Below are 23,626 nucleotides of genomic sequence, written 5' to 3'. Positions count from 1 at the left end.
CAGTTAATGCCGGATTCATTCAAAATTCTTCAATTTACTCGTTTAGCCGTAGATAAAATTGGAATTCGGATGGCTCAATAAGTTGACCCAGAGAAATTAAAAAATTCCCATACTACATACAATTGTGTACCTTTCACAATTTTCATCCGATTTAAACTAATAATAGCTTATTTTCATTGGTTAATATAATATTATAATTTTTAGAATTGCTTTATCTTCCTCAAAATCTTGACCAAACGCTCATATTTCTTTAAAAATAAGGAAAAATTAAGAAAATGTTAATTAAAATCGTAAATAACGTCAAAACCAGTAGTCGCGCTGAAACAAAATGTTCAACGACCGAAAGTGCATTCAATTACCTTTAATTCAACATAATAATATTTCATATCAACGCACTACAACCGAAGATATTTGGATTTTACTCAACGTGTTTTTTATTTTAATGGTGAAATTCATTTATTTACTGTAACTCGAAAATTGCCTACAGTATTTTTTTTGGACTTCATTTTCGGTTTCAGCACACGATTTGAAAATGACTACCAGCTGCTGTAAACTAGTGTAAGCAATGTTTCTTAGTCTACCATATATGATCTACCAAATGTGAAAATACGCCAGATACATATTTTAATATATTTATGACATCTTGTTTTGAAATTTTTATGATTAACCGCTCGGAAGCTATGTTGATGGCTTCCTAAACGAACTGCCGCTGATGCTTAAAGATGGTTTCGCTGGAGTATCTGAACGAGGTACACTCAGTGAATTCGCGTGACTGTCCGAAGGTAAAACATCTATCTCAATTGAATATATGCATGCCCGTTACATCAGTGTTATCTCACAGGATCGAAACTGTAGTAAGACAATACTTCTAGCGCTTTGCGAAACATGTTTTAGTCAATATGTTCAACAAACTATAACGTTGTTACCTGCACCAAAGGACCCTTTCTGAATGTATTTCGTCGCAGCATAATTCAGAGAATTTATTTTTATGGAGTAATGTTGCAGCTCTCGCAGGATACGATCCAGCCAGGCCGGAAGATCCTCACAAAGCAAAATTCAAATATCTGGTGAGGTACCCCTGAATGGGCAGGCAGCGCAGTTGGTTTGCACGCTTTGCTTGTTTGTAAGTTAATAGGGGATGCTGAATATAATAGAAGCACAGCGCGAATTGAATCGTAGCCTACTTGGGTATTTATCCCAAGCTTAATTGGTAGCATGAATAAGGGTACGTTGTGCTCGACTTTTCGCTCCTCTCACGCGCTCGTATTTTTAATTTTCCAGGCAAAACTTTTAACTGTACTACTTCTTAGGATCGAAGAAAAGATGGTGATACTTATTTAAGCGCGATCCAGCCACTCTAAGTCGAGTTATCAACGAAATAGTGTGACATCCTGACTAATGAGATGAATAAGGGCTCGTCTTCCCCCACCAGATAAGATAAAAAGTCACTAACCGGCATTCAAATGACCCTAGTTCTCATCTATCACCAAAATATCAGCACTGTAATCGAGCAACCAATGCCAGTTCAACTGGGTTCACAGCGAAGTGCTGTATAACTTCGCAGAATATCAGATTGCACTATCTCTATCTTGAATGAATTTTGTTCACTGGTGCCGCCATGTGGTAGAATTTTGCATTTTTCAAACGAGAAAAGAAAGCATTTTTGTTACTCTACAACTTTGTAGAACATCATATTGCTCCATCACTTACTGTTATACTGATAAGAGTATTCCCTTTAAATTGCTTGGCTCACTACCGCCACCATGCGGAGAAATTCTGAAACCTTCAAGTGAAAACAAAAAGTCCTTTTATTCCTCTACAACTTTGTGGAACATCATAACTTTCTATCTCCACCATTTCAACGATATATGAGTTCTTCCTGACTTTGCTCCGCCTTTACACGTGGTTCACATACATCAGATAAGCGGAGTACGCCCTTTGCGAATGTTAAGCAGCAGTATCCAACTTTAAACTTTAATAACTCTTTAACGGTTTGTTGGATTGTCATGCAGTCTTCGACAAACTTGTTCGGCATATCTTCAAAAGCTTAACTCCTTCCTAGGTCCGTGTCCGGATGTTTACAACGACCTCTAGCGGCGATTTTGTGAACTGCGAGTATTTCCCCATACATTTTGGCCAAAAATCCCATACAAACTTTAAGCTCTTTGGGGGAGGGGTTGGGGTTAACCGATTTCGCTCAAATTTGGACAGTGTCATTTTTTCATGATTTGGAACGACGCTAGGGGGTGTAGGTTGCGAGATTTTTTTTCATATAAATCATTGTCACCCTAGTACTGATCCATCAAACTTGTTTTATTATGTTTGTCAAACAATATTAGGCGTAACGTGCGGTAACGCATCAATGCAAATATTTGATGAAAAACTTTGTTAAACAGTTGATCTCGTGTACTGGCCTTGTCAAATTTGTTTGTCAAACACGTTTATTTGATCAAATTTTGCTTCATCAAATATTTCACGTTATGACAAACAGTGTACTGGTAGCTTTGCAAATCTAAACATAAGGCTTTTTTTATACATGCGAATGAGGGTTTTGAAACGAAACAAATTAACCTAAAAATGTGGATTCTACGATATTGCTTTCTTAAACTTCAGCAAAAAATACAACGGGCGAAACTATATCTTTGTTTATTTAAAGTTTCGCCCTCCACGCTCCATGCAAACAAACAGGGCGATACTTTTTTTGCTAGCAGTTTAGAGGCGAAACTGTTTTTTTTTTCGTATTTTTTTATGATTATCAAGCTGATACCAGCTGTAAATAGTCACGATGATCGCTATTGAAAAAACCCGGACAAGTTCGGTGGTGTAAAACGGTAGTTATTGTAAAAACAACTTCAATGCTGATAGGTAGGACCAAAAAAGTAAACAATCGCCAAAGGGGCGATACTATCATTTTGTCAATTTCAATAGCAAATACAAATTTTAATTTAATAATTTCAAATACTTTATGAAGTTTCGAGTTTCGATCACTGAATCATGGATGTAAAAAACACAATAGTTCTTAAATAGGAAGTAAAACACAGTCTGGAAATATTCACTGTTGATTTTCTTTGAATGGCGTCCCTGCTAGTATCGACCTTTTCAAGAAAAAACGTTGATTTCTTAGTTCTCAGTCGCGTTGGAAATTTGAGTAAAGTATAAACTTCAAATAGATTCAACAAAAATTTCGATTTTTTTGGCTCAGTACAATATATAACCCCTTTAGGAAAATTCAGTTTTCCCACCACAATTGAGATATTTTAGTAACAGAGCATTAGCAATAATTCGTTTGTATGTCTATTTAATGGGCCATTTTTTTGCTTTCCCATTGATTTGGTTTGAGATTTCTAGCACTGATGTTGTCCTATGCTGATTTGAGCGATTTTCTGAGTCCTGCCACTATCCCACGTGGTATGTGTTATAAAAAAATCGCGAAGCATCAAGTTCTAAATGTTCTCAAACGATATAATATCCGAAGAGAGTGATAAGAGTTATAAGAAATGTCTCATCACACTGTTAGGCGTTTTTTTGGTTCAAACCAATTTATGTATCATTGATTCAATAAATTACTTACTTTCACTTACACAGCTGTTTTCGCAATTAAAAAAACCTGTTTTAATCCACCTAGCGGTGCAATTGTGCTTTTCTCAATCATGAACACGAGAATGTTTGCGTTGTTTATATTCACTAAAAGCTTTCAAATGCATATATTATTTTTATTGAACTGAAAATAGGTGCGAAATCGGCAAAGTCCCAAAAAGTCGATTTTTATAAAAAAAAATTTCGGGTAACATAAAATCTCGACGTTTCATGCATTTTAAAGATGTTTGGCATAAAAATACGAATCGATTTCTGAAACTTCATGAGGTCCCCCCTTTGAAAAAAAATTTTGAGTTCCGGCTTATATGGGAATTTCATATGTGACCGGACGGTTTAGTCTATATTTCCGGATCCATATAAGGGATCCGTACGAAATTTTATAGACATCTGTGGGAATATTAAAGCTATCATTTGGGACTAAGGAAACTGGTGTGAGTTCGTCAATTTTGAAAGATGGCCGATATTCCCGGGCACATCCGGAACCGTCTATGGTGGTCAATGTAGTCAACGAAGGTTTGGTTGGCCGTCGGTGACCTAGAACAGCAAATTTAAGTTGTTTGAGAGACATTTTAGAGATTTTTTTTACCTATTTTTCTTTCATCGGAGTATTGGTTTGAATTGCAATTTGCTATGCGATCGCACGCCACAACCTGTAACTCCGGAACCGGAAGTCGGATCGGGATGAAATAAAATAGCCATTTACGGGGGCGCAACACCTTTCATTTGAGACTAAGTTTGGTTGAATCGGTCTAGCCATCTCCAAGAAACCGATGTGACTGTAATTCTGAATTTGGATACTTCCGCCGGGGCTTCCAGAACCGATGATGGTGGCCAATATGGCCAAAAAGACTTTGAATGGATGTTAGTGACCCAATACTACAAATCGAAGCAGTTGTGGTCATATTTTGGAAAAAAAATTCATCTTGATACATTCATTGCAGAATTTCTTAAAATCGACATTTTCTGCGTGATCGTACTCACCACCCTGTAATTCCGGAACCGAAAGTCGGATCCATCAGAAATTCAGTAGCAGCCTATGGAAAAGTTGTATCTTTCATTTGAGACTGTTTGTCAAAATCGGTTCAGCCATTTCTGAGAAAACTGAGTGACATTTTTGGTCACATACACACAGACGCACATACACACACATACATACATACACACATACATACACACGCACAGACATTTGCCGAACTCGACGAACTGAATCAAATGGTATATGTCACTCGGCCCTCCGTTAAGAAGTCGGTTTTCAGAGCAATTGCAATACCTTTCTATTGAGAAAAGCAAAAAGAAATCATTTGTATGATTTTTTCTAATAATCAATCTATCATATGTATTTTCAGAGTCGTTAGAAGCACCCAGTTCTGAATCGATCGTTACCACTTACAACGCACCTTTGTCGGACGATATTGAAATTCTTACACAACCTAAGGAGAAATATAATGAAACAAGAGACAGTAATGAGCGATACAGGATTTTAACTACACTTCCCAAAAGTTGGACTACATATAGAATTATGCAGGAGTTCAATGTTTCTCAGTATATGGCCAACAAAGCAAAAGCATTGCAGCAAGAGAAAGGAATAATGGTGGTGCCTGAAAAGAGTTCAAGCTCTGCGGCAGTAGGAAGAGAAACGATAGCATGCGTTACGAATTTTTATAATAGTGACGATGTAAGCCGCGTCTGTGCAGGGAAAAGGGATTATTTAATATCTAACAATGAAGAAGGCAAAATTTACGTATAAAGAATTAGTTTTGTGTAACTTGCAGGAGGCGTATTCTTTCTTCAAAAATACTTATCCTGATATTAAAATAGGATTTTCCATGTTCGCTAGTAATCGTCCAAAACACTGCATTTTGGCAGGGACAAGTGGCAAAACACTGCATTTTGGCAGGGACAAGTGTCACGCGTACCGTATGCGTATGTATATATCATCAAAAGATTAAACTTATTTTTAAAACATTACAAAGCAGTAAATCACTTCCAGATGGTGTTGACTCCTATCATGATTTGTTTCCAAAAATAATTTGTGAAAATTCGAGCGAACAATGTTGGCTGCAGTGTTGCGGAAACTGCCCTGAAACGCAAATTTTATCATTAAAATTTATGGCGTCAAGTAGAAAGATGAATTATGGACTTAGTTGAAATGGACACACAAGAATTTATTGATAGACACTTATTTTCGAGGTTACTGTTCGGTAATTTTTTACCGATCAAGTCAGTATTTTTTCGTATGAAATAACGCACTCCGCTTATTCTGTTACCGAAACATAGTTGTTCGATACACCATTACCGATCTCGTTGTAATTATTCACCGAATAAGTCCCAAATTTTGACATAACTCTGAAAAAAACTGAAAAAATCAATAAAAATTATGCTGAACAACCAGCAATTTGTCAAACGTTATCGGATCACTCGATACAATATCTACCGAACTATAACATGGTTCTTTTCAAGTAAAATAAGAAGCTGTTTGACTGGTTATCTCCGGTTCCTGAAAGTTTTGCAAAGGATTCTACGACAATCCATTCTGTTTTAATTGAAACATAATGAAGGAAATAAACAGATTTGGTATGTTAAAAGTAAATCAGTGACAGCAAGTGTAAGTCATCTCGTTGCGGATTATAATCATTCTAGAAGGAAGGATCTCGGAAGTTTTCTTTTGATGAATTTCAGAATTATTCGTATTTTGGCGGTTTTATTACAAAAACCCGACAGCAGACTTTCTTAAACTTAGCATATGGTAATTTATTTCGTAAATCCGCAACTTGCAACGGAATTTCAGTTTTTTTCTGGCCCGGTCTGGTGAAACACACACCATATATTGATCATTCCCATCAGATTTCACCCCCATTTTCTCCTTTCTATCGTGATCCCTTAATTTTCTGAGTTCATCCCATCTTTTTAAATATTTCTTTCAATTGAGCTAAAAAGTAAATTTTACTGATTTCTAATGTTGTATTTGACGATTTATTCGGTTGTTCTTAAACGTCAAAAAGTACACCCAAAACGCGTACCGTACGAATTACATGCGAATAAGCATGATTCTAATGAGAATTGTGCATTGTAACTGGTATAATGCATAGAAAGCGATATTGGTCAGGGACAAAAATGCATTGAATGGCGATAACACCACAGAAACTTACATAAACCCACAGTTGGGAATGTATTAGTGAATTTAACGATATTGGAGTATTAGTATTGAAATGACTCCGCACTAATACACATGTAAAGGACATCTTCACTCCGATACATGTGCGCTCTGCAAATACTAATACACGCTCAACGACCTGTTTCCATTTCGCCTTTCTACTGATCACATGTTGCATATTGGAGAGAACGGTTTATAGCATCATCAAATTAATGGGGTGTGGGTGATGATTATGTGTTGATTTTATGTTGAGCTTTCGGCGTTCTCTCAACCCTAAATTTATCAGCGATATGCGGGTTGTAGCCACTAGATAGGTTCATAAATGTTAATAATGATTAATGATTTTGTAATGATGTGAAATGATACGCAGGACCCGAGCAACACCGGTTGTTGACTACAAGTTACAGCAACATAATTCGTTACATAAAGATATATGGCAACGATTATTGAGCTGGTTTAGCAACCAAAAAAGCGCAGGTGTAAAAGCCTATGCTTATGCGACTAATCGCAGTCGTTGCTTGTTACAAGTGCTACTTGGGGAGAAAGTTACCTATATGGGAACATTGGGCTAACAAATTTCAACATTAATCTGATAGAAGCCGTCCGCCAATCATTTCTGGCATTCCTCATATCAACAGTACTTTCAGATGATATCATAGCAGCATTTCGCAGTAAAAGTATTTAAGTTTAAAGTATCATAAGCTATAAGGGCAGTTATGATATGGTTCTGCACTTTTGAGAAACAGTGGCAGTTACTCATTTCAGTATGTATTATTTCCCTAATATGCGAATCCAGCACACACAGGTAACTGGCATCCCTATCTCTACATGCAGAGTTTGACAATTAGGTTTTACACCAACCGACATAACCCCACAAAATGTGCCGGATGAACTTTGTTTGACAATTCTCGGTGGTTTGTTTACATGGGAGTTACGTGAGTTTGAATGTAACAGATGAGCACCCGTTGCACTCGCACTCACGCAATTGACAAAGTAAACAAACCACCGAGAATTGTCAAACATGAACTTCATTCATCATAAGTTCATTCGTGTCGTCATCTTGTAGAACTCAACAGGTAACATCGTTTTTCAACCGATCAATGGGGGTCTCTAATTTGATCGAAACCAAAGTGCTTCTCGTTTGTATTTAGACAAATTTCGTTAATTTTTTTACAAACAAAGTTTTTTGTGTTGACTACGCCAATATGACGCCATGTCATCCTCTTGAACGCACATCATCGCCCTGGTTAACGATCATCGCAAACAGGGTTGCCAACCTTCCAGATTTATCTGGATTCTTCCAGATTTCTAAGCGTCGTCCAGACATACAGATTTATGTTTTTCTGATCCAGATTTTAGAAAATTTGTCCAGATTTATCCAGACAATTTGAAAAATAACAAAATGAGATACAAGAATGCATCGTTGATTTTTGAACCACCTTTTCGAGCTACGATTTTGAAAACAAAACATTTTAGAATAGCTGGAAACACAAAATGACAAAGTTTTTGTTCGCTAAAAGGGAATAAATTTTGTTGTGTTTGCATCAGTTGGAAATTTCAACAATCCAAGATGCTGAAAGCTCACAGCCTCAAATTCAATCCTCAAGCTTTTTCAAAAAAATAGGCCATCCAGACAATTCCAGACTTTTTCGAAAATTATTACAAACTTCTTGGAAAAACACTTGGCATCCCTGATCGCAAATCAATCTGAGAACAAATCATTTTCTTTTACTCTTCTATGAAGCATAGAATGAGAGAGCGATGATTTTACGGCAAAAGCCATCCGCTAGGGAAAAATAACGCGTATAGGTGAAAGTAAACTGTTAGCACGTTTAGTGTGGTTGGAATTGAGTTGTTCGCAGACAAAAAAAGCGTAACTGTGTATGAAGACAGAAGTTCTTACCAACACCACAGAGGTATTCATGTATAGAATACACCACCTTTTTGGCAGACTCAGCAAGCAAAACCAACTAATACTGAACTTATTGCTGAGCGTTCAGCTGTGTAAAAGTCGGTAAAAAAATGCGGGGTTCGGTAAAAAAAAACTAAGTGTGTACTTTCCCGATCAGAATGAAATAACAAGATATTTCAGAATAAAATAACACAATTTTAATGTAGAATACATTTAAGCTTTCAATATAGGGGTCCCGTTTCAAAATATCGGCTGCGGCGCCGCGTCAGATTTTGAACGTTAATAACTTTTATCATACTTAACAGAATGATTTGATTTTTAGGCCAATTTGTTGAAAATATGTTCCTCTATGCTGTATTAAAATTTGAAGTATGTATAACATGCACTAATAACAAAAAATTGTGTTTTTGAAAAATCTTTCGAAACCGACTCGGAAAAGTGAAAATTTTCAGCCCATCCCGCACAGAGCCGTCAAAATGGTGGACCAACCGAACAATAAAATAATGAAAAGTTTATATATAGGTCCACTACATGTTTGTTTTATGATTATTCGCATTGGGTTGCTTGACGAGAGCAGTTAGTGGGGGAAAGACGGCATATTCCTTTGGTTAGGCCATTAGAAGCCGGACGGAAAGGAAAGGCTCATGCACGGCACGAGAACGAGCGAGAAAGCGATAGTAGTGCATATTAGCGCGATTATATAAATATCTGTCGGTCGGTTTTTCTCATCATTCGTATTCGTTCAAGCACTAGCAAGCAGCCAGTCCACCGAAGGAAAGCAGTTGGCGATAACGACGGCGGAAAAAGTGCCCCAGCTACTGGTGACTCATCGCAACCCGATCAGGAACTGTCGCCCTGCAAGAATTTCGCCCCAACTAAAGGGCAACAGAGTAGGCTATCGTTCCAGCGTCTGGGTCGTGAGATTGTGCAGGACTGCAAAATCGAGCCACGCTTACAAAGCTCAGTCGTAATGATGCCCCGAGAAGTCAACGATGCCTACTTGGTCGGTTTGTTCGAGGATGCAAAATAGTGCTTTGTGGCTCTCCGTGTCCGCGGGGAGTGCGTCTGATATGCTCCCGCAATAAAACAATAAACGGTTCTTTACAGGACCAATTAATTGTGTTGTAATAAGAGTTAAACTGAAATTTACATTTTATGGTGTATAACAAATAATTTTCAGAAAGCTATATAAAAAATACGATGTGTGGAAAGAAAGAAAGAGAATTTAAATTTATCCTCTCTTGCTCGTTTTCGTGCACTGCTTTTCCATTCCTTTCTGCTGCTACTACCATCATAACTAAAACGAATGTGCGTGTTCTCCCACCATCTCTTGGCCAGTGTTGCCACAATTGCATGTCGCTATTACAATTTGAATTATTTTATTGATCCTCTCTAGTATTGATAAAATGTAGAACGTGCAAAGTACACTAGTCGCATGCTTTTATTCGAACTTTTTGGCAGCCTCCGTTGATTAACTGCATAAATCGATTTGTTTGTGCAGCTCCAAACTAAATAGCCTTTATCAGCGCTAACAAATAGCACGAAAGAATTTAAATTTGTGAGAATCTTTTCCTTCTTTTCAAATCTGCAGCATTCTTTGAAAATATTGTTTGAATGTTGTTATTGAAAAACTGAACATGCAAGTTTGCTAGCACTGGCCACTAGATTGAAGGCGATGGAAAGACAGAATATTCGTTTTGGTTATGCTAGTATTGGTAGCCGAACGGAAAGGAAAGGCACAGGAATGGCACGAAAACGAGCGAGAGAGCGATAGTAGCGCTTTCTCGTGTGTTCATATATGAAATATTGGTCGGTCGGTTTTTCTCATCATTCGTATTCGTTCAAGCACTAGCAAGCAGCCAGTCCACCGAAGGAAAGAAGTTGGCGATGACGACGGTCGGAAAAAGTGCCCCAGCTACTGGTGACTCATCGCAACCCGATCAGGAACTGTCGCCCTGCAAGAATTTCGCCCCAACTAAAGAGCAACAGAGAAACTAATCTGTGTTCTAATAAGAGTTAAACGGGCTCACCGTGTCCGCGGGGAGTGCGTCTGAATTATGCTCCCGCAATAAAACAATAAACGGTTCTTTACAGGACCAATTAATTGTGTTCTAATAAGAGTTAAACTGAAATTCCATATCAACATTTGAATAGGGCTAATAAGATTTGTAAACAAACTTTTGTTTTGCTGATTTCTCTTAATTTGTTATAATTTCAACACAGAAGACATTTGAAATTGATTCTACCAAGGGTAAAGATGTTGATTCGTGTGTATCTTTCATGAAATTAAACTCGACAGCGGAATAATGTGCGAAATAAGTTTGTTTACAAAAATATCATTAGCCCTTTTGAAGAATTGATATTGAATTTACATTTTATGGTGCATAACAAATAATTTTCAGAAAGCTATATAAGAAATACGATGTGTGGAAAGAAAGAAAGAGAATTTAAATTATCCTCTCTCGCTCGTTTTCGTGCACTGCTTTTCCATTCCTTTCTGCTGCTACTACCATCATAACTAAAACGAATGTGCGTGTTCTCCCACCATCTCATGGCCAGTGTTGCCACAATTGCATGTCGCTATAACAATTTGAATTATTTTATTGATCCTCTCTAGTATTGATAAAATATAGAATATGCAAAGTACACTAGTCGCATGCTTTTATTCGAACTTTTTGGCAGCCTCCGTTGATTAACTGCATAAATCGATTTGTTTGTGCAGCTCCTTGCTAGTAGAAAACTAAATAGCCTTTATCAGCGCTAACAAATAAGACAAAGGAATTTAAATTTGTGAAAATCTTCTCCTTCCTTCTTTTCAAATCTGCAACATTCTTTGAAAATATTGAAAATGTTGTTATTGAAAAACTAGGAGTGGGTAATGTCCGGGACGTAACCGCGGTGTTGACGTAGGACTAAACTTGGGCATATCATATGACATTCATGGATAATTTGAGCCAATGCACTTTTTGAATGAATGTTTACTGGAAATTTCATGTCGAATGAGATTGCCACATTCACTGATTTTCTAGGACTTGCAAAAACCTTCGGGTTTGTAGATTAATTTGATAAACATTTGCTTATATGAATCACTGGTAAATGTACACAAGAATTGACAGGCGCAAACTTATTAAATGGAACTTTCTAATTCAATTCTTTCTCCATTATGTTTTCATCCTAAAAAGAACGGTTTGTAGATAACTATGTTTGGTGATACCAGACGAGAATCCTTGCTAACGATTCGAACCTTGCCCGAATTCGCTTCTGCTGCGTACATACACGAACATTCCCCTTTCGCAGCTCACATCGAATGAGCATTGTATATCGGAATGCGATCTCTTTTATAAACTTCTTAGTGCAGATGGTAGTCCATCCCTTTGTGCGACAAATGAAAATATTTTCATCATTCGTTTTGGCGTGGCATTCGCTTAGTAGCAGGGTTGCCACATTCACTAATGTTCTAGAAAGATTTGCATTGTAGATTAATTCGATAAACCTTGGTTTATATGTGTCATTCATAAAGTACAGCAGACTTGACAGGCGCAAACTCAATCCAAGTTATTAAAAGGAGCTTTCTAAATAAATTCTTTCTCCATTATATTTTCATCCTAATAAGAACGGTTTGCAGATAACTATTTTTGGTGATACCAGACGATTACATACACCAGATGCGTACATACACGAACATTCCCCTTTCGCAGCTCACATCGAATGAGCATTGTATATCGGAATGCGATCTCTTTTATAAACTTCTTAGTGCAGATGGTAGTCCATCCCTTTGTGCGACAAATGAAAATATTTTCATCATTCCACATTCACTAATGTTCTAGAAAGATTTGCAAAAACCACCATTCAAAGCACGGCTAATTAATGCTTTTACAAAATCATTTCTATCAAAATTTACGGTAAAATCTACGGAATCTACTACACAATTGTTTTAATTATTTCCCAACAAATCGCGCAAAAATCTGTTCCGTACAGCACAGCGCAAATAATTGACGTTGGAAAACAAATCGGCAACTTCAGCTGCCAAACACTTAGAAACGATCGAAGCATTTTTCCGTTAATATCACTTTTCTGACTCAAATTGTTGTAGGTATTTTATTGCTTCTGTCCAATTGGTCAGTTTATTGGTTTTATCGCACATTTTTCGGATATTATTATAGAAAATAACTAACCCGATAAGAGGGAAGTTATTTTCCAAAGCACGAAATGGAAATTTCAATTGTAATTCTTCTGAGAACGATTTTGTGGTCCTAATAAGGACCGTTTGTTGTGAATATTATTTCGCCGTTTCCCGCTCGGCATGATGATTATTCGCTTGGCATGGATAGCGCACAGATTGGTATTTTCCAACAAACTAACCAGGCAAGCCTCGCTGGCTTCTTAAAGGGCCATTACGGCTGAGCTCCGGAAGAGTAGGTTTTGAAATTCTGTGCAATCTCACGGACCAGGCACCTGAAGAGCAGCTTGCGAATTAGTAACTCTGTCCACTTCTGAGAGCAATGAATTTCACGCAGGGCGACGACTGGTTGGCAGCGATAAGGCAGTAGCTATGATTTGGTTGGTGGTCAAAATGCAGCTTCTCGTTGAGCAGCACACGTACGTGTGTTCTGTTCTGTGGCTTACACACGTCTGGCTTTAACCCATTATAACCCAGGAGTTTCAAAAAGTGAGCCAAATGCAGTGATATCTTCAATTCCACCAAAAAATGTGTCAAAGATTATGGGAAAAATAAAATCACCGCTTAAAATGCTTTTGAGAATGAAAATATCTCGTGCAAAAAATTTCGTACGCCTAAATAAAAACAAATTTTAAGTTGTTTGACATATTTCTTCGGATTTTCTGATAGACAACACTTCTTTTACCCCTTTAGGAACGTTTTGTCACATAATGGAATTATTAGCACGAATTCCAACAATACAATTCAATTAAATGTATTGCTTACTTTTCAGCCGCCATTTGCCCCAACTATACACGGTTCAAAAATGTAAAAAAAATTATAAAAAATGGCAGTTGTTTTGTTTCATAATGAATTATGAGGTGCAATGATCCCATTAGCGCAATAATAAAGCAGTTAGATGCCAAAATTCTGCGGTAAATACGCGTTAAACGATGGAGAGTTCTGCGTATGAAATTTCATACGCTAGGATATAATGGGTTAAGAAAAACTGTGACACCCATATTTATAGGTTTTAGCATTAATGTTGATTCGCATTAAAAGTAGTTTTTGAACTTTTTAAACAAGTTTTACATAGCAAACAAGGTATCAATAGCAAGCGTTGAACGTTTTCCTTTCGATTTATGAAACAAAATTAGTAATTCCTTGAGTAGGAGAAAAGTTATTAGAGTTCAAAGTGTACGTAACGCATCCGTTTTGAAAATTTTGAAATGACACCCAGTATAGTAAAGAAAGACGTAAGTCCTACGTCAAAACTGAACATGCAAGTTTTCTAGCACTGGCCACTAGATTGAAGGCGATGGAAAGACAGAATATTCGTTTTGGTTATGCTAGTATTGGTAGCCGAACGGAAAGGAAAGGCACAGGAATGGCACGAAAACGAGCGGGAGAGCGATAGTAGTGCTTTCTCGTGTTTTCATATATGAATATTGGTCGGTCGGTTTTTCTCATCATTCGTATTCGTTCAAGCACTAGCAAGCAGCCAGTCCACCGGAGGAAAGCAGTTGGCGATGATGACGGTCCGCAAAAGTGCCCCAGCTACTGGTGGCCCATCGCAACCAACTACCGATCAGGAACTGTCGCCGTGCTAGTATTTCGCCCCAACTAAAGGGCAACGGAGCAACTAATCCGCTGGCTAACATTCCAGCGTCTGGTTCGTAAGGTTGTGTATTACTTCAAAGTCGAGCTACGCTTACAAAACTCAGCCGTAATGAAGCCAGTGATGCCTACTTGGTCGGTTTGTGGGAGTGGGCGTAAATTACAATAAAAGCAACCGTTACGGTTCTTTTCAGGACCAATCAATTGTGTTCTAGTGAGAGTTAAACTGAAACTTTCATTTTAAGGTGTGTAGCAAATTTTCAACAAGCAACATAATACGTTGTGTGGAAAGAAGTAGCTTGCACACGGAACAAAAATTTAAATTATCCTCTCGCTCGTTTCGTGCACTGCTTTTCCATTCCTTTCTACTGTTATTATCAGTATTACCAAAACGAATGTGTTGTTGCATGTGTTTAAGAGAAACGTTGAAGTCGCATGCTTCTATTCAAGCTTTTTGGCAGCCCCCGTGAACTAACTGCATTAAATGGTTTTTTTGTGCAGCTCCGTGCTAGTAGCAAACAAAATGGCCCTACTAGTGTCTGATTCGTGAGATTGTGCAGGATTTCAAAGTCGAGCTAAGCTTATAAAGTTCAGCCGTAATGGTACCCGAAGAAGCCAGTCTTGTCGTTTTGTTCGAGGCTACAAAACAGTTCGCCAGGCACGTAACTATCATGCCAAAAATATCCAACGATCCAGCGCATCACCATCAACACCAACGCCGATACCAAAGGTTCTTTTCAGAACCACCATTATTACCATAGAGAATTATTTGAAAATTTCCCGTTCAAACGTGATTCTGTTGAATATTATTAGATTTAAATTAACGTCTCGAATTGAAATCACGACGCTCCGGTTATGTGACAGACATTACCCACCCATCTTTTTTTATTGTGACCACGACTAACGGTTTAATATAGACACCCCATTTCAATATTTCTGAAGGAACAGAAGGTCGAGTTTGGAAAGTTTGTAACTTTCATTGTACTTAACCAAATTACACAATGTTCGCACTAATGATTCAGAAATATGATCAGGAATCTTCTGTTAGATTTGTAAGTATGTATAATTTACATGAATAAAGAAAAATTGATTTTCAGGAATCAATTATTATCTGTTCTTCCATTGGCCAGTACTACGCGACTTCCTCATGCTAACAATTAATTTCATCGTTAGCCATCTCCCTCACCAAGGCCAACAACGCCAACAAAACCGGTCCTTTTCAGGACCACCATCATTTTTGTAAAGAATAATTTGAAATATTCCTCGCCCAAATCACCTTTTGTCCGAAAATTCCAATGAGTATCAAAATATTTAAAGAACGTGTTCCTTATGTATTCTACATCTCTCCGGTTATGTCGCAGACATTACCCACCCATCTTTTTTTGTATTATATTATGTTATAAATTAGATCTCGTTAGTAACAATTAGTAATAACAAAAATTTATAACAAGTAACAATGCGAGATATAGTTTTGAAATATTTCTGTTATGTGATTCTCATCGGGTTTCTAGAAAAATTATTTAATATATTGCCGTATAACTTTATAGCTGAGCAACAAGCAAACTACTTGAAACACATCAAAAGCAATTTGAAAGCTACAGAATGCAACAGTATCTGTGATTTTTCGGAGAATTATTCTTTCGTTGTGCAAGATGCAGCTCAAGGCTTTCATTGGGTAAACGCTCATTGTACTATTCACCCTTGTGCTATTTAATTTAAAGGCGAATAATCGGACGATTTGAAGTTTACTAGTTTTATTGCAATTGCTGACGTCACTAAACATAATCATGTCGCAGTTCGTTTATTTTTGACTCATTCCACAGTGGGAAAAAATGGACCCAAAACGCGACTTTTTTTGAAAAGGCTGGATGTCGTTTACCAGGTAAGGTTTTTCTTATGTAAAAGGGCTGAAAAATTGATTGCTAGTATTTATAACGACCGCACGGTACGCTATCATGCCCGTTTTGCCCCAATTCTCCTTTTCGTTTGAGTTTATTTTCAAAACTGAATATATAACTCGAAAGAAAGTTGGAAACGGCTGACAATTGATATTTCTTATGTAAAAAGTCCAGAAAATCGATTGAAGACATTTAGAATCATCTCACGAAACGTATACACCCATTTTACCCAAATTCTCCGCAAAACCAAAGTTTGAAGTTAATCCTGGCTTTATATGTCGGTAAAAGGCTATATGCGGCTGATCAAAAGTGATGATTCTTATGTATAAAAATCCAGGTTATCGTTTGAATATAGTTAGACTGGTCGCCCGAAACGTATGTACCCGTTTTACCCCAATTCTTCCCATAACTCAAGTATAAAGTCAAACCAGGCTCTATATTTCAGAAAGAGGCTGACTGCGGTTGATCAAAAGTAGTATTTCTTATGCAAAAAATTCTGTGAAATCGATTGAAGATAGTTAGAATGGCCGCACGAAACATGTGTACCCGTTTTACCCCAAATCTTCCCATATCTCAAGTGGAAAGTTAAACCTGACTGTGCTTCTTGAAAAGAAGCTGAAGGTGGCTGATGAAAAGTAGTAATCCTTATATAGAAAAATCTGGGGAATCGGTTGAAGATAGTTGGAATGGCCGCACGAAACGTTTGTATCCGTTTTACCCCAATTATTTACATAATACAAGCGTGGTGATACACCTTACTCAATATTTCAGAAAGAAGCAGAAAGCGGTTGATCAAAACTTATTTTTTTATGCCAAATAATCCAGGAAATCGTTTGAAGGTAGTTCGAATGACTGGACAAAACACGTGTATCCGTTTTACCCCAACTTCTTCCCATAACTCAAGTGTGAGGTTAAACCTGGCTGTACTTCTCGGTAAGAGGCTGAATGCGGCTGATGAAAAATAGTAATTCTTATGTACAAAATTCCGGGCAATCGATTCGAGATAGTTAGAATAACCGCGCGAAACGTGTATATCCGTTTTACCCCAATTCTTCCCATAGCTCAAGTGTGAGGTTAAACCTAGCTCTGCTTCTCCGAATGAAGCTGAATGCGGCTGATGAAACGTAGCAATTCCTATGTAAAAATTTCCGGGAAATCGAATGAAAATAGAATGACCGTACGAAACGTGTATACCCGTTTTACCCCAATTCTTCACATAATGTATGTGTGAAGTTATACCTTACTCATTATTTCAGCAAGAGGCTGTAAGCGGCTCACCAAAGTAGTTTCTCTTGTGTAAATCAGTTCAGGGAATCGATTGAAAATACTTGGAATGACCGCACGAAACGTGTTGACCCGTTTTACCCCAATTCTGTCCCTTACACTTGTGTGTGATTATACTTACCCAACATTTCAGAAAGAGGCTGAAAGCGGCTGATAAAAAGTAATTTTTTATGTTAAATACTTCAGGGAATCAATTGAAGGTAGCTAGAATATCCGCACGAAACAAGTGTACCCGTTTTACCTTAAGTTCCTCTGATAACTCAAATATGAAGTTAAACCTGGCTGTACCTCTCAGAAACAGGCTGACTGCAACTGATGAAAAATAGTAATTCTTATGTACAAAAAATTCGCGTTCAGCCTGTTTTTGAAATGATGAGTAAGGTATAACTTCACATTCATACATTACGTGAAGAATTGGGGTAAACCGGGTATACACGTTTCGTGCGGTCATACTAGCTATCTCCAATCGATTCCCCGGAATTTTGTACCTAAGAATAACTACTTTTCATCAGCCGCATTCAGCCTCTTCTCGAGAGGTACAGCCAGGTTTAACTTCACATGTGAGCTATAGGAGAATGTTGCGACGAAATTATCTCAACCTCTTACGCTGACGATGGCGCTTTAAGGGATGATCGTGTGCGCGAGTGTCAATACGATAGGTGACAGTAAGATCAGATGATATTAAAAATAACAATAATAATAGGAGGAAGAAATATCAAATTGAAATAGAAAGAGGTGAACTTGGTATATATCTTTATAAGTTTACGATTATGTTCTATAGCTAAAGATCCGGTAAAGCCGAAGACATTTTGAGTTTGGAAGAGCAGGCAATAGGACTTATTATAACCAAGGACAGATAAATTGTAAGTCATGAAATAATTCTGAAATATTAATACAACGGTGAATAAATTTGTATTTGTAGCTTTAGCTGATTGATAAGAAACATTTCACCGTGTTTAACTGCTGAAAGAACCTCTGTCAAATTCGTCCAATTGCAACCTACTCTCCCGAACAGAGAAATTTGGGGTAAAACGGGTACACATATTTTGTCCAGTCATTCGAACTATCTTCAATCAATTCCCTGGACTATTTAACATAAAAAAGTTACTTTTAATCAGCCGGTTTCAGCCTGTTTCGGAAATAACTAGTAAGACATTACTTCACACATACATTATGTGAATAATTGGGGTAAAACAGATACAAACGTTTCGTGCGGTCATTCCAACTATCTTCAACTGATTCTCCGGATTTTTCTACATAAGAATTACTACTTTTCATCAGCCGCATTCAGCCTCTTTCCGAGAAGTACAGCCAAGTTTAACCTCACACTTGAGCTATGGGAAGAAGTTGGGGTAAAACGGATACACGTGTTTTGTCCAGTCATTCGAACTACTGGATTATTTGGCATAAAAAAATTAGTTTTGATCAACCGCTTTCTGCTTCTTTCTGAAATATTGAGTAAGGTGTATCACCACGCTTGTATTATGTAAATAATTGGGGTAAAACGGATACAAACGTTTCGTGCGGCCATTCCAACTATCTTCAACCGATTTCCCGAATTTTTCTATGTAAGAATTACTTCTTCCCATCCGTCACCTTCAGCCTCTTTTCGAGAAGCACAGTCAGGTTTAACTTTCCACTTGAGATATGGGAAGATTTGGGGTAAAACGGGTACACATGTTTCGTGCGGCCATTCTAACTATCTTCAATCGATTTCCCAGAATTTTTTGCATAAGAAATACTACTTTTGATCAACCGCATTCAGCCTCTTTCTGAAATATATATATATATATATATAAGCCTGGTTTGACTTTATACTTGAGTTACGGGAAGAATTGGGGTAAAACGGGTACATACGTTTGGTCTAACTATATTCAAACGATAACCTGGATTTTTATACATAAGAATCATCACTTTTGATCAGCCGCATATAGACTTTAATAGAAATATAAATCCAGGATTAACTTCAAACTTTAGTTTTGCGGAGAATTGGGGTGAAATGAGTGTATACGTTTCGTGAGATGATTCTAAATGCCTTCAATCAATTTTCTGGACTTTTTAAATAAGAAATATCAATTGTCAGCCGTTTCCAACTTTCTTCCGAGTTATATATTCAGTTTTGAAAATAAACTCAAACGAAAAGGAGAATTGGGGCAAAACGGGCATGATAACGTACTTTACGGTCATTTTAAATACCTGCAATCGACTCCCCAGACATTTTTACATAAGAAGTATTTATTATTGATTACAACACTTAGCCTTCTATCAAGCTATTGAGTAAAGTCGCGTTTTTGATACTTTTTTCCCACTGTGCATTGTTTAGCATTCATAAAAGGAAAATTGCCAGGCTTATAACAGATTTACTTTTTCTCAGATGGATCAGAAAGCCAATACAAAAATAAAATGACGGCATTTAATTTGTGCAACATGCAAAAAGATTTTGGCATTGATGCCGAATGGAATTTTTTCGCAACTTGTCATGGAAAGGGTTCTTGTGATGCTTTGGAAGGAATATTGAAACGAAACGCTGCGAAAGCGAGTTTGCAAGGCCATCATATAACAACAGCCCAAGAATTTTATTCATGGGCTATTTCTAAACCAGATTCAAAAATACTCTATCAGCTTTTTTTTCAGAATCTGAATACAATAAAATAGCTAAAGAAATGAAATACCTTGTGAAAAATAAAACGAATAGAGTTTTAAAAATGTTTTACTTATTTCTCTTCGTGCTTCTTCTGGATTTTTGATACAATAATAAATAATGCCGAAATATGACCGCTTTAAAACCACCTGGATTTTTATTTAAGTGGAATTTCTAAGCAAAGATGACGCTCGGTGAAAATATTTTGAACGCGAGGGTCTGCAATGTCTGATTTTTTTTTAGGTGGTTAATGGACAACCCCCAAATTGAAACGAATGTTGCACCCAACTTGTAAGTAAATCATAGATTTCTTTATTCACAGCTGCTGTGACTAGCTGGAAGTGGTGAACTACCATGCGGTTACATCGTTTTCGTGCATGTGGGGTGTATACATAGATTTTTTATTTTCAAGAATATCTCCGAAACCTCCCGATCTAGTTCAAAAATAAGTTTGGAGATGTTGTGTAGAATTGAATGATCTTTTAAAAAAATATATAAAAGTATGGAGTATTCAAGGCCCCTCGCAGTGAAAATCAAGGAAATCCATTTAATGCGTATTTTGTTCTTACAAAACTCAATATTTTTTTAAAGTTAATAACTTTTTCTTGAAACTACACTTAAATACCTTTCATTTGACCTATAACCAATCGGTTCAGTAGTTCAAAAGTTATGAATTCTTAAAAAAATCAACTTTAGAAAAATCACGATTTTTTTAACCCGTCTAACGTGCAAAAAAACATTTCTTGGGACTTTCGGTACCAAAAAATTTACTAAGTTGTCATTTTTCAGTGGATTTTAGATTTTGTAACAGTTCTGGAAAGAAGACAACGATATGCTATTTTGTAAAACATATTGTCTGATTTTAGACAACAATATGAAAATTATAATTTTGGCTTTTTTTATGCAAAATATTCGAATGGTTCAACATTTTTCCGAAGGCACGTCCTTGTTTTAATGATAATTCGAAATTCCGTGTCCAACGTCATTTTTAGAATCGAAATTGGTAGAAAAATACCAGAGTTATTATTTTTGCTTAAATTAGGAATTGGCTCGCATGACTGGGGTTTGTGTGACATTGCTACTATGATGTATTTTACCACAGTAGTTATGTTGAAAGTGAAATTTTCATCTTGAGAGTTTATGCGCGAGTGCAATTTGCAATTTAATAACAATTTAATAACTCCGACAGGGCGAAAGACCCATCGAGGTTGAAGCCCCAATAAATAATACAATACAATAACTCCGACATTTTCTACCAACTTTTATGATCAGTATGTCGTTGGACGCGGAATTCAGAATTCTTTTGAATGGCATGGAAGAATAGCAAAAATGGCAATTTTAATATTGTCCCAATTTCGCACAATATTTTTTCTTCTCTTCAGAACTGTTAAAAATCTCAAATTGACCAAAAAATAACCACCTATTTTTTGTGCCGAAGGTTGCTATAAATCAAGATTTTCAGGGTAGAATTGTTCAAAAAATGTTTTGTGTTGCATTTGATGAGGCTTAGAACCTATTCTACTTCACTAGCACTCAAAGGTTCAAAATCACTGTAGCATCACGTTACGAAAGTTCGGGTATCAGTGTTAGCATTATCTGTATCCCGGTACAATCCTAGTTGTATCCAGCAACACATTTAGTACGCTTAATCACGATAATTTGCAAAATCTTTGGCACAGTTTCAGAAAATTTTGGGACCGAGCGTTATAAATATACGAAATCAACGAATGTGAGATACAACATTACACAGGAACCTATACAATGACCTAAACAAAGTTATGGCGTTTTTCATTGAAAAACCCCGGGGCGGTGGATTGCACTGGTGTTGCATTTTATAGCAGAAGAGCAGACAACTAGACGTGTTTCATTCCCACTTCTGCTAGAAAGTGCAAAACCAGTGCAATCTACTGCCCCGGTGTTTTTCAATGAAAAACGACATTAGTGTAGCATAGATGATGTCGATAAGTGTTGCCAGATATCATTCACAACCCAACAAAGTTCCAAAGTCTGATCGTGCTCGCTCGTATTACAGTTTATATTTACAAGCGTGGCAGTGCTGTAGCTACCCAGGATGAATCTGTTGTCGATGGGTTGGACGCAGATCTGTAAGGTATCGTATGAAGTTCAAATTCAAATACTATTGGAGCTGCCACGGAGATTCTATTTTGAATTATAAATGAGTAACAAATATTTTGGAGTTCAAACCTTTTGGCGATATACCAACCTTCTGCTGGAATAATCCAGGCAAGATATGTTACCAATCCTCCAAAAATATTGAACAGGCCAGCCAAAAACCATTTTTTCGCGGTACACATGATTAAACCGAATCCGATGAAGGTACCGATGATCTCAGATGCACCTAAAAATAAGTAGAATATAAAGACTATGTTTAATGATAGATTTGATTAACGTTTAAATTTAGACTACCTTCATTCTATGTTAAGTACACTGAAAGAAATCCAAACGTTAATTCTATTTGCTTCAAACCACTTAAAATCCATATGAAGAAGAAATGCTAATGCTATCACGCGCACACATACCTTCTATGTGTCAACTGTATAAACTATGTATGCACACACATAAATTACATGTGCGTATTGTTATGTGCCTTATAGTTATGAAATGTGAATGTAAGATTAATATTTCTTGTAAATACACACATTCATTGATTGAAGCAAGCATTGAAGAGAAGTGACGTGTTTTTGCTTCTTTGCTGCCTATTAATTTTTCTTCATTTTAGAGTGAAGAAAATTAATAGCACATCGGGAGAAGGAATTGCGGTTCCCGATCAGCACCGGAAGAAGATCTCGATTAAATGAATGCCTTTCTTAAACAGGAGTAAATATACATATACTGAATTATTGAAATCTTTCTCATCAACAGATAATTCATGTGATATTGAAGACAACGAAAATTTAAATATTCCTTCTGATTCTCAACCTGGTTGTAGCTACTATTCTCCTCCAATTGAAAGAAGAAGAAGTAACTCACGATATAAATCAAAAGAAAATACTACTATATCGAGACCAAACATCAATAATCGGAATGAATTTCTTTCCCTCAAACCAACTTCTGAAATTCCAGGTTTTCAAAAAATTAATAGTGAGGAAAAATGTTCCGATTCATCACACAACCATCCAAAATCAATTATCAGTGAAATTATTGAAAGTATTTCCAATTTTTTAGGATTAAGTGACTTTTGGAAAAACTTAATTATAAAAATTGTTCCCAATTGTTATAACATCCCTTCTTAGTAAAATAAATTCATTCATGACTATTGTTCAACTATTATCAAACGATTAATGGCTGGCAACTTGTCAAAAAATCATTTGAAATTTCTCCAATGGAACAGTAGACGCATCTT

The 23,626-nt window shown here is 36.8% G+C and overlaps 1 protein-coding gene across 1 annotated transcript in view; it reads right to left on the bottom strand.

The window, feature by feature from the left end:
- LOC131692818 (solute carrier family 22 member 13) overlaps positions 1-23,626 on the bottom strand; it is a 1,403,565-nt gene that overhangs the window by 528,561 nt on the left and 851,378 nt on the right. The window contains exon 7 of the mRNA XM_058980108.1: positions 22,487-22,621. Coding sequence (XP_058836091.1) covers positions 22,487-22,621 — 135 coding nt within the window. The remainder of the gene's footprint in view (positions 1-22,486; positions 22,622-23,626) is intronic.

The sequence above is a fragment of the Topomyia yanbarensis genome, chromosome 3, assembly GCF_030247195.1.
Source record: "Topomyia yanbarensis strain Yona2022 chromosome 3, ASM3024719v1, whole genome shotgun sequence".
Taxonomy (NCBI): domain Eukaryota; kingdom Metazoa; phylum Arthropoda; class Insecta; order Diptera; family Culicidae; genus Topomyia; species Topomyia yanbarensis.
The sequence above is the reverse complement of the archived record's forward strand: the minus strand, read 5'-3'. Positions and strand labels throughout refer to the sequence as shown.